The sequence below is a fragment of the Carassius auratus genome, unplaced genomic scaffold, assembly GCF_003368295.1.
Source record: "Carassius auratus strain Wakin unplaced genomic scaffold, ASM336829v1 scaf_tig00214048, whole genome shotgun sequence".
In the NCBI taxonomy this organism is placed as follows: Eukaryota; Metazoa; Chordata; class Actinopteri; order Cypriniformes; family Cyprinidae; genus Carassius; species Carassius auratus.
In genome coordinates this window covers 12,501-25,438 of record NW_020527502.1, presented here as the reverse complement: position 1 = coordinate 25,438, position 12,938 = coordinate 12,501, and the positions used below count along the sequence as shown (strand labels likewise).

General features: G+C 37.3%; 1 protein-coding gene and 1 long non-coding RNA gene across 2 annotated transcripts in view; both read right to left on the bottom strand.

Moving 5' to 3' along the window:
* Nucleotides 1-1,115: 1,115 nt before the first annotated feature.
* LOC113090860 (uncharacterized) lies at nt 1,116-5,491 on the bottom strand. The gene is made up of 3 exons (XR_003287276.1): nt 5,045-5,491; nt 4,789-4,954; nt 1,116-1,224 (listed from the first exon to the last, which is right to left on the bottom strand). It is a non-coding gene; the product is annotated as an uncharacterized LOC113090860 (long non-coding RNA).
* A 3,334-nt stretch (nt 5,492-8,825) lies between these two features.
* The window catches only part of LOC113090859 (uncharacterized), a 4,851-nt gene continuing 738 nt past the window's right edge, over nt 8,826-12,938 (bottom strand). Inside the window, exons 2-4 of the mRNA XM_026256461.1 lie at nt 11,285-12,291; nt 10,691-10,760; nt 8,826-8,902 (exon numbers count right to left, since the gene is read on the bottom strand). Of these exons, the coding sequence (XP_026112246.1) occupies nt 8,826-8,902; nt 10,691-10,760; nt 11,285-12,291 (1,154 nt within the window). The remainder of the gene's footprint in view (nt 8,903-10,690; nt 10,761-11,284; nt 12,292-12,938) is intronic.

Genomic DNA, 12,938 nt, shown 5'->3' with positions numbered 1-12,938 from the left:
TAAATATATACACTGTAAAAAATGTACCGTAAAATTTACAGTAACTTACTGGCAACAATTAGCCAGTAAGTTACTGTGAATACGTTTTACAGTAAGGGTACTGTAATTCTATTTACAGTATTTTATGTATACACTGTGAAATCAAAAACAATTAAATACTGTGATTTTAGTTGTATTTACAGTAACTTACTGGCTAATTGTTGCCAGTAAGTTACTGTGAATATGTTTTACAGTAAAGGTACTGTACTTCCATTTACAGTATTTTATGTATACACTGTGAAATCAAAAACAATTAAATACTGTGATTTTAGTTGTATTTACAGTAACTTACTGGCTAATTGTTGCCAGTAAGTTACTGTGAATACGTTTTACAGTAAGGGTACTGTACTTCCATTTACAGTAGTTTGTGTATTCACTGTAAAATACAAAAAAAACAATGAAACACTGATTTTAGTTGTATTTACATACAAAAAACAGTTAAGCACTGTTTTATGTATTGTATGCAATACAGTACTATAAGCAGTAGATAACAGTTAATCACTGTAAATTCAGTTTCCCACTGTACAATTTAAATACTGTATCACTGTGATTTAATATTAGCCATCATTAAAAGAATCACCCATATTCTAAAACCCTGCAATCAACTGCAGACAATAAGAAAATTGTTAACAGTTGTTTATTTAAAACATTTGGTGAACAGGAATGACAAAACAGGTACAACATAAAGGGATAATTGACATTGGACAACATGCCATTATGCCATCCAAAGTTAACGAACATTCTGTGTTTGTAATTTTTAATGGCGTGAAGTCTATTATCTGCGTATTCTACTGTTGCTAAATTTAATTACTGACTTAAGAAAATTTTACAAAACGAGGCTATTTCATTACAAGTTTTGTAAAGTTACAGAGCAAACTGTTACTAGTTCATTCACTAGTTCCACATGACTGGTTGCTATGGCAGAACAATAACGCAAATTGATACAACATGGTCAAAAATTTAACTACTTTGAAGCTGTGCAAATAACTGATTATTACCACATTCTAAAGAGTAATAAATAACACTATGGCAATACTGAAATAAAATAAAATATTGAACATTAAAAAAAAATTTAATATTTAACATTTGCATCAACATTTAAAACAGAAAGGAAAATAAACTTCCCCTGCCACTATGGCCTCTTGCATGCCCTGACCTTGGAGACCTAGAATCCTAGTTGGAGCCCTGAAATTAAAGAGAAAACACATTAGATCAGCTGACATGGTTTCGAAAATGGTAAAACTCAACTGTTTAACTCTGGGGGAGTTGTAAAATGAGCCTATTCCAAAAAAAAGTAGAGTGCTCTTTTAACAATACACTTTTTATTTTAATAATGTAGGCTACTAGTAAATAGTGAAATGAACATTTAGAAAGATTTATAAATGCTGTAGAAGTGCAGTTTATTATTAGTTAATGTTAACTAATGTAGTTAACAAGTTTAATAAATGGAACCATATTGTAAAGTGTTACCAATTTGTTATACACCGATTCAGACGACTCGCGAGTTCAGTGTTGGACAGTTGTTTTAAACCATTCATTAAATGTAATCGGTTCAAAAGAGTCATTAGTTCGAGAATCAGACGTGTCAGTAGCGGACTATGGCACGCGTTTTATCCCGGGAGTTTAGGACATTGCACAAGATTTTGTCAACATTTCATCACTGGATAGTTTTTTGTTTGTTTATTGAAAGTGTTTTTATTTCAGCTGATGCTGAACAATTTTCAGAGTACATAAGGCAACGTTTTATTTAGCACAATTCACACCCAGCGGTAATTCAGGGGAAACAAAATCTCTGAATGCTCGACATGAACTTCGGTCTTCCGATCTTTTACCATCATGTCAATTCTCAATTGATTTTGATTAATATTTAGATTTACATTTATGCATTTAGCAGACGCTTTTATCCAAAGCGACTTGCAGTGCATTCAGGCTAACATTTATTTCCTAACATGTGTTCCCCTGGGAATTGAACCCATAACCTTTTGCACTGCTAATGCAATGCTCTACAACACTGAGCCACAGGAACATGCCTGAGGGAGCGAGAGAGAGCAAGACAGTTTGACGACTGTGAGAGTGCGTGCGCGGCCAGGGCTCTCTGCTCGTTCTATCAGTAACATGCGCCCTGTCACAAGTGCAGCAGTCATCTACATCACACCATTCAAATGGCTTTGGTGGGACAAAAATTCGTTTTGGCGGCTGAGAGAAATGGAGGGTGAGTTAATCATTTTCTTTCAACACTATTTTTTTTTTTTTTTTAATGAATAATGAAACGCAATGTGGCAGGCAGCCGTTGTTGATTCTGTGGCACACCACCACGAATTAGTCTATATGTGGGAAACACTGATTTTCAAGTTTTATGGCTTTATGTTAATAGGGCTGGGCAAAAAAATTTGATTATCGATTAATCGTTTTTTAAAATGTGGTCGATTCAAAATCGATTATTAGGGACCACGAATCGATTTTTTTCCATATTCAGGGCTCTAATTTCGGCGTGGTATTATGCGCATCATTTTAATCATTCCCGTTGGTCTCCCACTTATAATGCGGTAAATTCCTGCAAACACTGCTTCACTTTAGCCTGTAGGTTGAGTATATTAATCCACACAGATTCTAAAAAAAATATATCACAGAAATTCAGGCCCTGATATTTATCTATTTATTCTGTTTTAATGTACCCAAGTGTACCTAAAGTAAAAAGAGTTTAATATACAGGTTTGTGGCTCTTAATTTCTTATTATTAATTTAAAATCAAGAATTGAAAGCTTGCGAATCGAAATCGAATTGGAACATCTGAATCATTAAGGTTTTAATGGTATTACTACTCTTACCGATACGGCTTCGATCGATCGATCCGATACTTTAACGGTATTCTTGTCGGTACTCTTTGAGATATATATATATATATATATATATATATATACACATATATATAACAAAAGATAAACAATTAACAAAGATACACATTATATAGGTCTACACAGTGCTTTAATTTCAGGAAGGTCTACTACTGTTCAGGTATGGTCTAAACAGAATTCTAGTAAAGCAATCAAATGTAAAATAACGCTGCATAGTTTATCATAGATAGATTAATGCTTATTAAAGCTGAAGTTATTCATTTAAGCCTTTTTTTTGTTTAATTCACAGTAATGGTGCAATCGTCAGCATGTTTATTAGACACTGACCCTTTAAGACCGAGTGCAGATCTAATAGGTGACTGATGCGCTATATTTTCTGACAACTATTTCCATACCTATGTCCATTTTAGACATATTTTTGTGTACATTTGCTAGTTTAGACGTGCACATGAAACTGAAAGTATAATTTGCTCATCTCGTTGCGTGCGCCGCCTTGGGAACAGCATCTCATGAGCATATTTTTGTGCTATTAATAGCTCTTTTTATTATTAAAAGCGTCCCGCAATTTAGCAACAGTAGCTAGACTGCATTTTACAACAATCACTGAATGCTGAATCTGATTCTGTCGTTACGTTTAAGTTGTAGGGAAAAATGAGAGCGTAGCCTACTGCTGCAAAGGGAATTAAGTTGCGCTATACAGAATGCAGCTATAGTTTTTAATCGTTTTACCTCAAATATATTATTATTATTATAATCTTTGGAAGCCAAAATCTAAAATAAAATCAGAGTAATCAAAAATCTGAAGTGTAACAAGGCTATGTTTGAATGTTTAGTTCTGTCCTCCAACGTCACTCATTAGGGCTGTCATGTGCGCACTGTGGAGATCTCTCTCTCTCGGACTGCGAATAGCAAAAATGCATCACAGACAAACGGTTTAATATTATGGTATATAGAAAAGGTTGGCGAAATAAAACGTCTTTATAGCAATAATAACATTACGTGTATTTTTCCAAGTACCGACAGCAGAACCGATAACGTCCGAGCTTATCGATACAGCGGTCTTTCAAAATTCAGCCCCGGGGCCCGTTTAATACCAGCTTTCGGTACCCACCCCTACCCAGCCCTATATGTTAATGGAATATTTTATGAATGAAGGCGTGTATCACTGATATTAGTAATATAGCTACTGATGTCTCGATGAAAATGTTTAAGAATCAGTATCAGTTTTGCAAAAATGAGAATCAATTAAAATAAAATAAAAATCCATATTTTTTTACCCAGCCCTAATAAATAAGGTAACAGTTTATGTTTTACTTACATATATGATTTAGTCAATCAAGAGCAATCAACAAGTCTCTCTCTCTCGTCAGTTAACGTTGATAAGCTACATTGTCTTGTTTGACTTTCTTTGCCATTTACATCTGACTGAACTACAAACTTTCCAATGACGTTTGGATAAATGGATGCGCTCAACTAGCTCACGCGTCTGTCCCGCTGCACGCTCAAGCCACAGCACGTTTTTCTCTTATCAGCTGGCGCACCAAAGCAATGTGTGTTACTATATTTCTTTTAATATTTCACTAGTAAGATAGATTTACTTCATATACTGCCTTTTTTATCCCCATTATACCCTCTGTTGTCAGTGTTTCTTTTTCTAAACACAAACACTATTTACACGCCTGGTATCGGTTGTTGGTATCGGAGTAAAAAAAAATCATTTTTACGAGTACGAGAACATTGAGCTTAGTATCGGCCCGATATCGATACCAGTATTGGTGCATTCCTAATAATTATTATTATTATTATCAAATTATGATTAATTATATTAAACCCACAGATACCTATATTATTAATTGTATTATAATTATTATTAAAGCTATTATCAGAACCTCACCTGTATCTAGTCAGTTAGCAAATAGAACTCCGTGAAGTCCCTGATGAAGGAGATGACATGGGGGTTCATGTATGAAGTCTTCCGCTTCACCACTCTCCCAGTCGTCTTGCTCATCTGCTCCTTGGCAGTGCACTTGTTGGAGTCAGGATTAATCCTGACTAAAAACCTATGAACATGAGTATAGGAATTAGGCGATGGGACAATATGCGCACATTAATGAATAACTGTAAGTGCAGTGAGCAATGTAGAATCATACATAAAGGCCAGCTGACAGAGGCATTTCACATCTCAACAGGAGTTAGTCAAGGCTGTCTACTTTCTTGATTACCATTCCTCTTCGAAGGTTGACTACATCATGCGGCCGACTAGGTCATGCGGCAAGCCACTGACAACAGGCGCAATGGGATCCAATGGACCCCATTTACACAACTGGACGACCTAGACTTTGCAGATTATATCACATCACTGTCCCAAAAACACCAACAAATGTAAGAGAAACTGAGAGGGGTAGAACAGAAGTCAGCTGAGACAGGTCTCCATATTAGCACAATGACCAAAGTGCAAACAGAAAGACACTGGCCAGCTTGATGGTTAACCACAAGAATGGGCAAGGCAAGAGCTGCATTTGACACTCAAGACCAAACTACGGCTATTCGACTCAAGCATTAACACCATACTCCTTTAAAGATCTGAGACGTGGAAAACAACAAAGAACCACCTGAACAAGCTACAATTCTTCAACCAGAAGATATATTCTCAACATCAGATGGCCTGAAAAAAAATGAAGAATTAGGAGCTTAATTATTCCCAAAAGGTTTTATGTAAAAAATATAGTGTGTACATGCCCAACAGTCCTCCTAAAGCATTCAAGTTGTTAGGAGGCTTCAACCTACACTATTTAGATACTCAGATACTTTACATAATAGGGCTGGGCCATAAAACATTAACAATATGTATCGCGATAGACATGTAATCAATATCAATAAAAAATGCGTTCGATAAAACGTTCGATTTTGTTTTTTTCTTTGCATGAACAAAGGCACTCACTCTCTGGTAACCTAGTAACATAGGGAGTAACACACTACCAGCCAATCATGTAACAGTTTAGTTGCACCATATTGTTGTCTCGTGTTGGATTCTTCAATAACAGAACTGACGTGGAGTGATAAGTGGAAAGCCTTGTTTGATCGGTGAGTGATGTAGATAAGATGACTGACTGCTGCGCCAATTCTGACAGGCAAGCGCATGTTACTGAGAGAACGAGCAGAGAGAGAAAGAGAGCCCCTCCTCCGGCATCGCGCGCACACTCTCACAGTCTTCAAACTGTCTTGCTATTTCTCCCTTCGCGCATATCAATTAAAATTGATATTACCATCAAAATCAATTGAGAACTGACACAATGATAGGTCGGAAGACCGAAGTTTCACGTGAAGCATTCGGAGATTTTTTTCCCTGAATTATCGCTGGGTGTGAATTGTACTAAAATAATGTTGCCTCATCTTCTCTGAAAAGCGTTCAGCACATTCAGATGACATAAACCACACTTTAAATAAACGACAAACACTATCCAGTGATGAAATGTGTTCTGTGTTAACACAAATCTTGTGCGATGTCCTAACTACTGGAATAATCACACGTGCTGTCACTGCGTCATGATAGGTGCGCATTATATTTTCCTGCTTTTTTGTCCTTTGCCAATCACACCTATGAATCAGGGGAAGGTTAAAGGATTAGTTCAACCCAAAATGAAAATTTCCTAATCATTTACTCACCCCAATGCCATCCAAGATATCCACGTCTTTCTTTCTTCAATAGAAAATAAGTTTTTTGAGGAAAACATTTCAGGATTTTTTTTTTCATATAATGGACTTCAATGGCAAATAACTCAGTTGGTTGCTATTGTTTCCTCAAAAAACTTAATTTCTTTTCCACTGAAGAAAGAAAGAAATTTTCATTTTGAGGTGAACTATTCCTTTAACTTTAAAATAAATTTTTTTAAATGTAATATATTTTTCTCCTGTTCCTTATTTTAAATAGGTCATAAAAATATCAATAATTATCGATATCGACCAATATGAAACACTTATATTGTGATACAGTTTTCAGCCATATCGCCCAGCCCAATTCCATAACATTTTAAATAGGGGTGTCAAAATTTATCGTTTCTACGATGCAGATGAGGACGATACGGTATCGGCTCAGTAATAGACCATAATCGATTATAATGTACTGACACTTTTCTGACGTCATTTGTCGCGGTAGCATACAATGGCAGAGGGAGGCGAGACGCGAGTGCGAGTAATTAAAGATGCTCCAACTACTTTTAAAGCCTACATCTGGGCACATTTCAGCTTTTATGAACAACCTGGTAAGCACATCCTGCAGAAGACGCACTGTGTGCGCTCATGCCACGCACAAATAGAATATGCAGGAGGTAATACCACTAACTTGATAAACCACGTTAGCCGTTTTCACCCCGAGCTGTTAACGCCTGGCAGAGTCTGACCCGATGTTCAAATTACTATTATTCAGTGTTGTTATGCGTGATTATAAATGGATGATCGTAACCTTCAACAGCGGACTCAGCGACGGTTGATGCGTGCATCTTTAATGGTAACATAATACACCGATTAATAAACGCTGCTTTTAAATGAATATTTCTTTAAAACAATTTATATGACAGATTTTTCTTTTCTTAATGGCATAAACAAGCTTTACTCCCAACTGGAATGTCACTGTTTGAACAGGCCAGCACACACACGTGCGCACACATCACTTTTGAAGAAAAATGTCAAATTGAGAATGCGGTGCATCGCGATGCATTGTGATATCGAATTGAACTGAATCGATGACATGATAATCGTAATCGAACCGAACCGTGAGACCAGTGTCAGTTCACAGCCCTAATTTTAAAGGGAGAAGATGATTTTGAACAGCTTTTCAATTGTCAATTTGCTTTTACACTGCATTTAAACTATTTAAGATAAAAAATACCTCTGAACAAACTCCTGTGTTGTGCTGGCTTCCACCTGATACTCTAGGTTGAATACATAGTAACAGGCGAAGAGAGCGGCCAAGGCAGTGGTGAAGTCTGCCATGTGAGCACCAGGTGGGATTACGACTAGGGCTGCACGTTCTCAAGTTTTTCATTAACCGTTAACCGAGGCCCTTAGCGGTTAATACTCGGTTAACCATAGTGTGCCATAGTAACCATAACGATAGTAATTTCCGGACATTGGCCGAAAAAAAAAGGAATGTCCGACAAAATTTAATCTCTCCGGTCAAATTGTCCTTTTAAAACTGCCTAATAATGCCGCCCATTAACACAATCTGAATTTGAGAATAAGCCTAAAATGTATAAGGCAAAAGGTAACAAGCAGACTCCGCGGCCGCCTTGCTAAGGCTATGACTATGACTATGTTTGACACGTACAATATTTGAAAATCGATAATTATTTATTTATTTATTTAAATTACATTTATAACTGAATTTATGTCAACCTATAGACTTTCAAATATCAAAATGTCATGAATTAATATGTATTTTTGTACAAAATGACATATAAACATATTTTCCTATTATACTTTGCCTGGAAACGCTTCCAACAAGGCGTCGGTTCTATTTCTAGCATGCACGCGTCGATCCGCGCGTCTCACGCAGGCAGTCGGCAAGCTCTAACCCGTTAACATGGGAACCGAATTAAAAACAGACACGCCACGCAGCTGAGATGCTTTCGCCACGCATCCAGTGTGTCCTGGCCGGCCTAATGATGCCCGGGTGTTGGCTGTTGAGATTACAACAACGAGGTTGTACTTGAAGTATATCTAAGCACTGTATTGCAATACTTGATTTTGCCCCATCACTCTAGAAAAATGACTTCTTCTTGTGGACATTACAAATGTCTGGGAGCGCTCTGGCGGTCTCTGGTGGTGCAAAAATGTATTACAACTAAATTCAATGCACGCCATTGACGTCACTTAACCGAGCAAAATGTTTCACTCGGTTACACAATTTTTAACGGTTAATCGGTTAACCGGTTAACCATGGACACCCCTAATTACGACCTTCCCCTCGATCGACAGCATCCATTTTTTTGCAGTCAGTATTGTCTCTCCTTAGTAAAGACAAGAGTCATCACAAAAATTATATTTCATAGCAATACATTCTATAAAAGATTTTCTCCACATAAATTATTGTAAAAACAGGGCAGGGAGCATACATATCTTCGAAGCAGTGCATTAAAGGGTTAGTTCAGCCAAAAATGAAAATTATGTCATTAATGACTCACCCTCATGTCGTTCCAAACCCATAAGACCTCCTTTTATCTTCGGAACACAGCTTAAGATATTTTAGGTTTAGTCCGAGAGCTCTCAGTCCCTCCATTGAAGCTGTGTGTACGGTCTACTGTCCATGTCCAGAAAGGTAATAAAAACATCATCAAAGTAGTCCATGTGACATCAGAGGGTCCGTTAGAATTTATTGAAACATCGAAAATACATTCTGCTCCAAAAATAAAAAAAATTACGACTTTATTCAGGATTGTCTTCTCTTCCGTGTCTGTTGTGAACGCGACGGTTGACGTACGACGCTGCTGACGTGTTTTCTGGTGCAACCAATAACAAAGAAAACACGTCAGCAGCATTGTATGTCAGGGGCGTCACTGCAGTGTTGTGAATGCGCTCACAACAGACCCGGAAGAGAATAAAATGCTGAATAAAGTCGTAATTTTTGGAGCAAAATGTATATTCGATGCTTCAACAAATTCTAACTGACCCTCTGATGTCACATGGACTACTTTGATGTGTTTTTATTACCTTTCTGGACGTGGACAGTATACCGTACACACAGCTTCAATGGAGGGTCAGAAAGCTCTCGGACTAAACCTAAAATATCTTAAACTGTGTTCCGAAGAGGTCTTACGGGTTTGGAACGACATGAGGGTGAGTCATTAATGACATAATTTTTATTTCTGGCTGAACTAACCCTTTAAAGGATTAGTTCACCTCAAAATGAAAATTTCCTAATAATTTACTCACCCCAATGCCATCCAAGATATCCATGTCTTTCTTTCCTCAGTGGAAGAGAAATTAAATCTGAGGAAAACATTTCTGGATTTTTCTTCAAATAATGGACTTCAATTGTAACCAACGTTTTGAAGTCTAAATCAATGCAGTTTCAAAGATCTTTGAAGTGCTTCAACGGGCTGTGCAGGATCCCAGCTGAGGATTAGGGTCTTATCTAGCGAAATGATTGGTCATTTTCTAAAAAAATATAATAATAATTTATATACTTTTTAACTACAATTGTTAGGATTGAGCTGGGAACTACATCAAGTCGAAAGGTTGCGCTCGATATCGCCGGTGGAAATACGCAAAGATGGCCGGTGAAATGGAGCGCGACCTTTCGATGTGAAGATTTAGTTCCCAACTCAATCCTAACAATTGAACTGCATTGATTTGGACTTCAAAACGTTGGTTACAATTGAAGTCCATTATTCAAAGAAAAATCCAGAAATGTTTTCCTCAGACTTAATTTCTCTTCCACTGAGGAAAGAAAGACATGGATATCTTGGATGGCATTGGGGTGAGAGTAAATTATTAGGAAATTTTCATTTTGAGGTGAACTAATCCTTTAAGCAGCAATAACTGGTTTGGTGATAGAAAAACAATGAGTGATACAGGCATAGCAAGCAATTTGAAATAGCAATCACGACATTATAGGTGGCTACTAAAGATGAGAGATTACTCCACATAACTTAAGTTTTGGAGTGACTGTGCTGTTACTGACTGGTGCAGAAGCAGAAAATGACACAACACACATTCACTAGTGTTTTTCCAGAAACTTTGCTTTGCTTGTGCCCTATACATTCAAAGGATTCGTTAACATTGAATGTGAAACTTACCGAGCATGATGATCCTTGGAGTGACTGGGAGAGACAGCTGGGCCTCTGCCTCTGCGGGAGTGGTAGTCTCCTATGCCAGCAAAGATAAGTGTTACTTGAAACAAGGTAGGCTGTATATTATCTCTAGGATAGAAAAAGCTTTTTGAAATTTGTTGATAAGGAAGCAATGAGCAATGGTCCTTTTTTTTGCTCTGAAGGTTTGTGAAAGGTTTACACAAAAAATTAACTAAGTACCACAATATCTTTATCAATTACAACACTACATCAATTTTCTCTTAATTAAAATATTAATTAAAATATCGTGCTCACAGTGGACAACAGTGACTTTACCCAGCATTTACCCAGGAATTGAGATAGAAGCTTGCACCAAGTGGGTTATATTGTGAGGTGAGGTCTATCAAGGAAACAGTGCTCAACCACCAATAACATAAACCTGACACAAACCTGTATTTACTTGAAAAACTGGAGGTTCGTCAACCTGCATTAACAATTCTCACTCTAATCAGGGAAATGAGATACAATTGTGTACAGGTAAATGTGACAGTTAATTGTTGAAAACTCCAAATAAAAGATTTAAATAATTAAGGAACTTACATCAGCAATGAGAAAAAGTGACTCCTCTTGCTCTTTGAAGTGTGCCAACATCACAAGCATCGCTGCTAGGCCATCAGATCCTTCTCGGTCCTTCTTTATGGCTTCCTTCAGAACAGCTCTTACTTCTTTCCTCCACTTTGTAATCTGACTACTGAAGAAATCCAGGAGTCTTTTACCCTTTTTGTCCATATCTTCATTCAGTCTTGTGTATAGTTCAACATTGGTGAGAGTGGTGAAGTGTGACAATAAAAACTTCTGTGAAAAGAGAAATGGCCACTCTTTACCCACATCCAGAATGCTTGGGGAAGGCTTTGCGTTGATGTATTCCCGTTGTTTGGCATAAGTGATTGCCATTAGGTCTTCTACCCTTCCTCTCTCAGCGCCCTTTAGTCCCTCTCGGCTGAATATATCAATCATCTCAAGCTTCTTTTCCTCTAATGATGCTGATGTTTCCCCATCTGGATAGTCCGCTGGCTGCCAACGAACACACCCATAACTGTCGATTATTGCACATGTAGCTACTGCTGGCTGGTCATCATCACCATCCTCATCATCTCTCTGGGTGCGTTTGTGCTTCCTCAGACGGGAAAGAGAGTTGCCTCGATTCAAATATTCTACTCTGGTTTTGAGCTGATTTATAATGCTGAAATACCCACATCCAATTAGCTCCCCCTCTTCATTTTTGTCTAAAAAGCTATTTGGATATTTTTGAGTTATAGCTTTAGCCACTACCACACACTCTCTGCGAGTAGGGTTCAAGGAACGCTCTCTCATCGCATCAACAGTGACTTTTATCAAGTGTCTGCGGTCATCCGGAGCTGGCCTCTCACCAGCATCTACTGCTCTTCTAAGAGTCAGCCTCACTTTGTTCCATGGCACCTCAAAACTGTTCACCCATGCAGAGATGGGACTTATAGATGATATGGGGCATGTGCTGGAATAGGCAACTGACAGTGGCTCAGACGATGAAGGGCTCAGCTGGGGATTTGAAGGACCTGCATTACACACTGTGAAAGCACAGAATAGTCAGGTGAAAATAAGGTTTGACCCTAAAAAAAAAAATCTAACAAAAGGTTTCTTAGTGGTTTACAATAGTATCAGATGTACTTAAACTAAAACTTAAAAAATAAAATAAAATCAAAATGGTGGCCATCAAGTCCTTATACGTAGGTCAATATAGGGTTAAACCAACAAAATTTATATAAAATGTTTTTTTGTTTTGTTTTTTTGGATTCTGGTACAGTTCAAATAAACAAACTATAAAAAATACTAAATAACAGACTAAAATGTATTTAAATCTGATCTTGGGAAAAGGGTCATTTCAAAAATGGTTGTCATGGCTTCATCTCAATTACTAATCAGCCTAGATGGGTGATTTGAGGTCAACTGATGGCAAACAAGAAAATTATTTTACATGTTAACATTGAAATATTTTTGATGATGTGCTTTTTTTCAGCCGCATTGCAGGTGTATATTAAAATCAATGTGTTTAAAAAAGAGCAAATGCAATGCATGACTATGTGATCTGCATGGATGGGGGAATATGGGCAATATCTTAAATGCTGTTTTCAATTGCAATGCGACCACTATCCTTCTGTACTGTATTGCACTGTTCTTACATACTTGGGCCTATAATCAAGTGATTAGGCTCTTT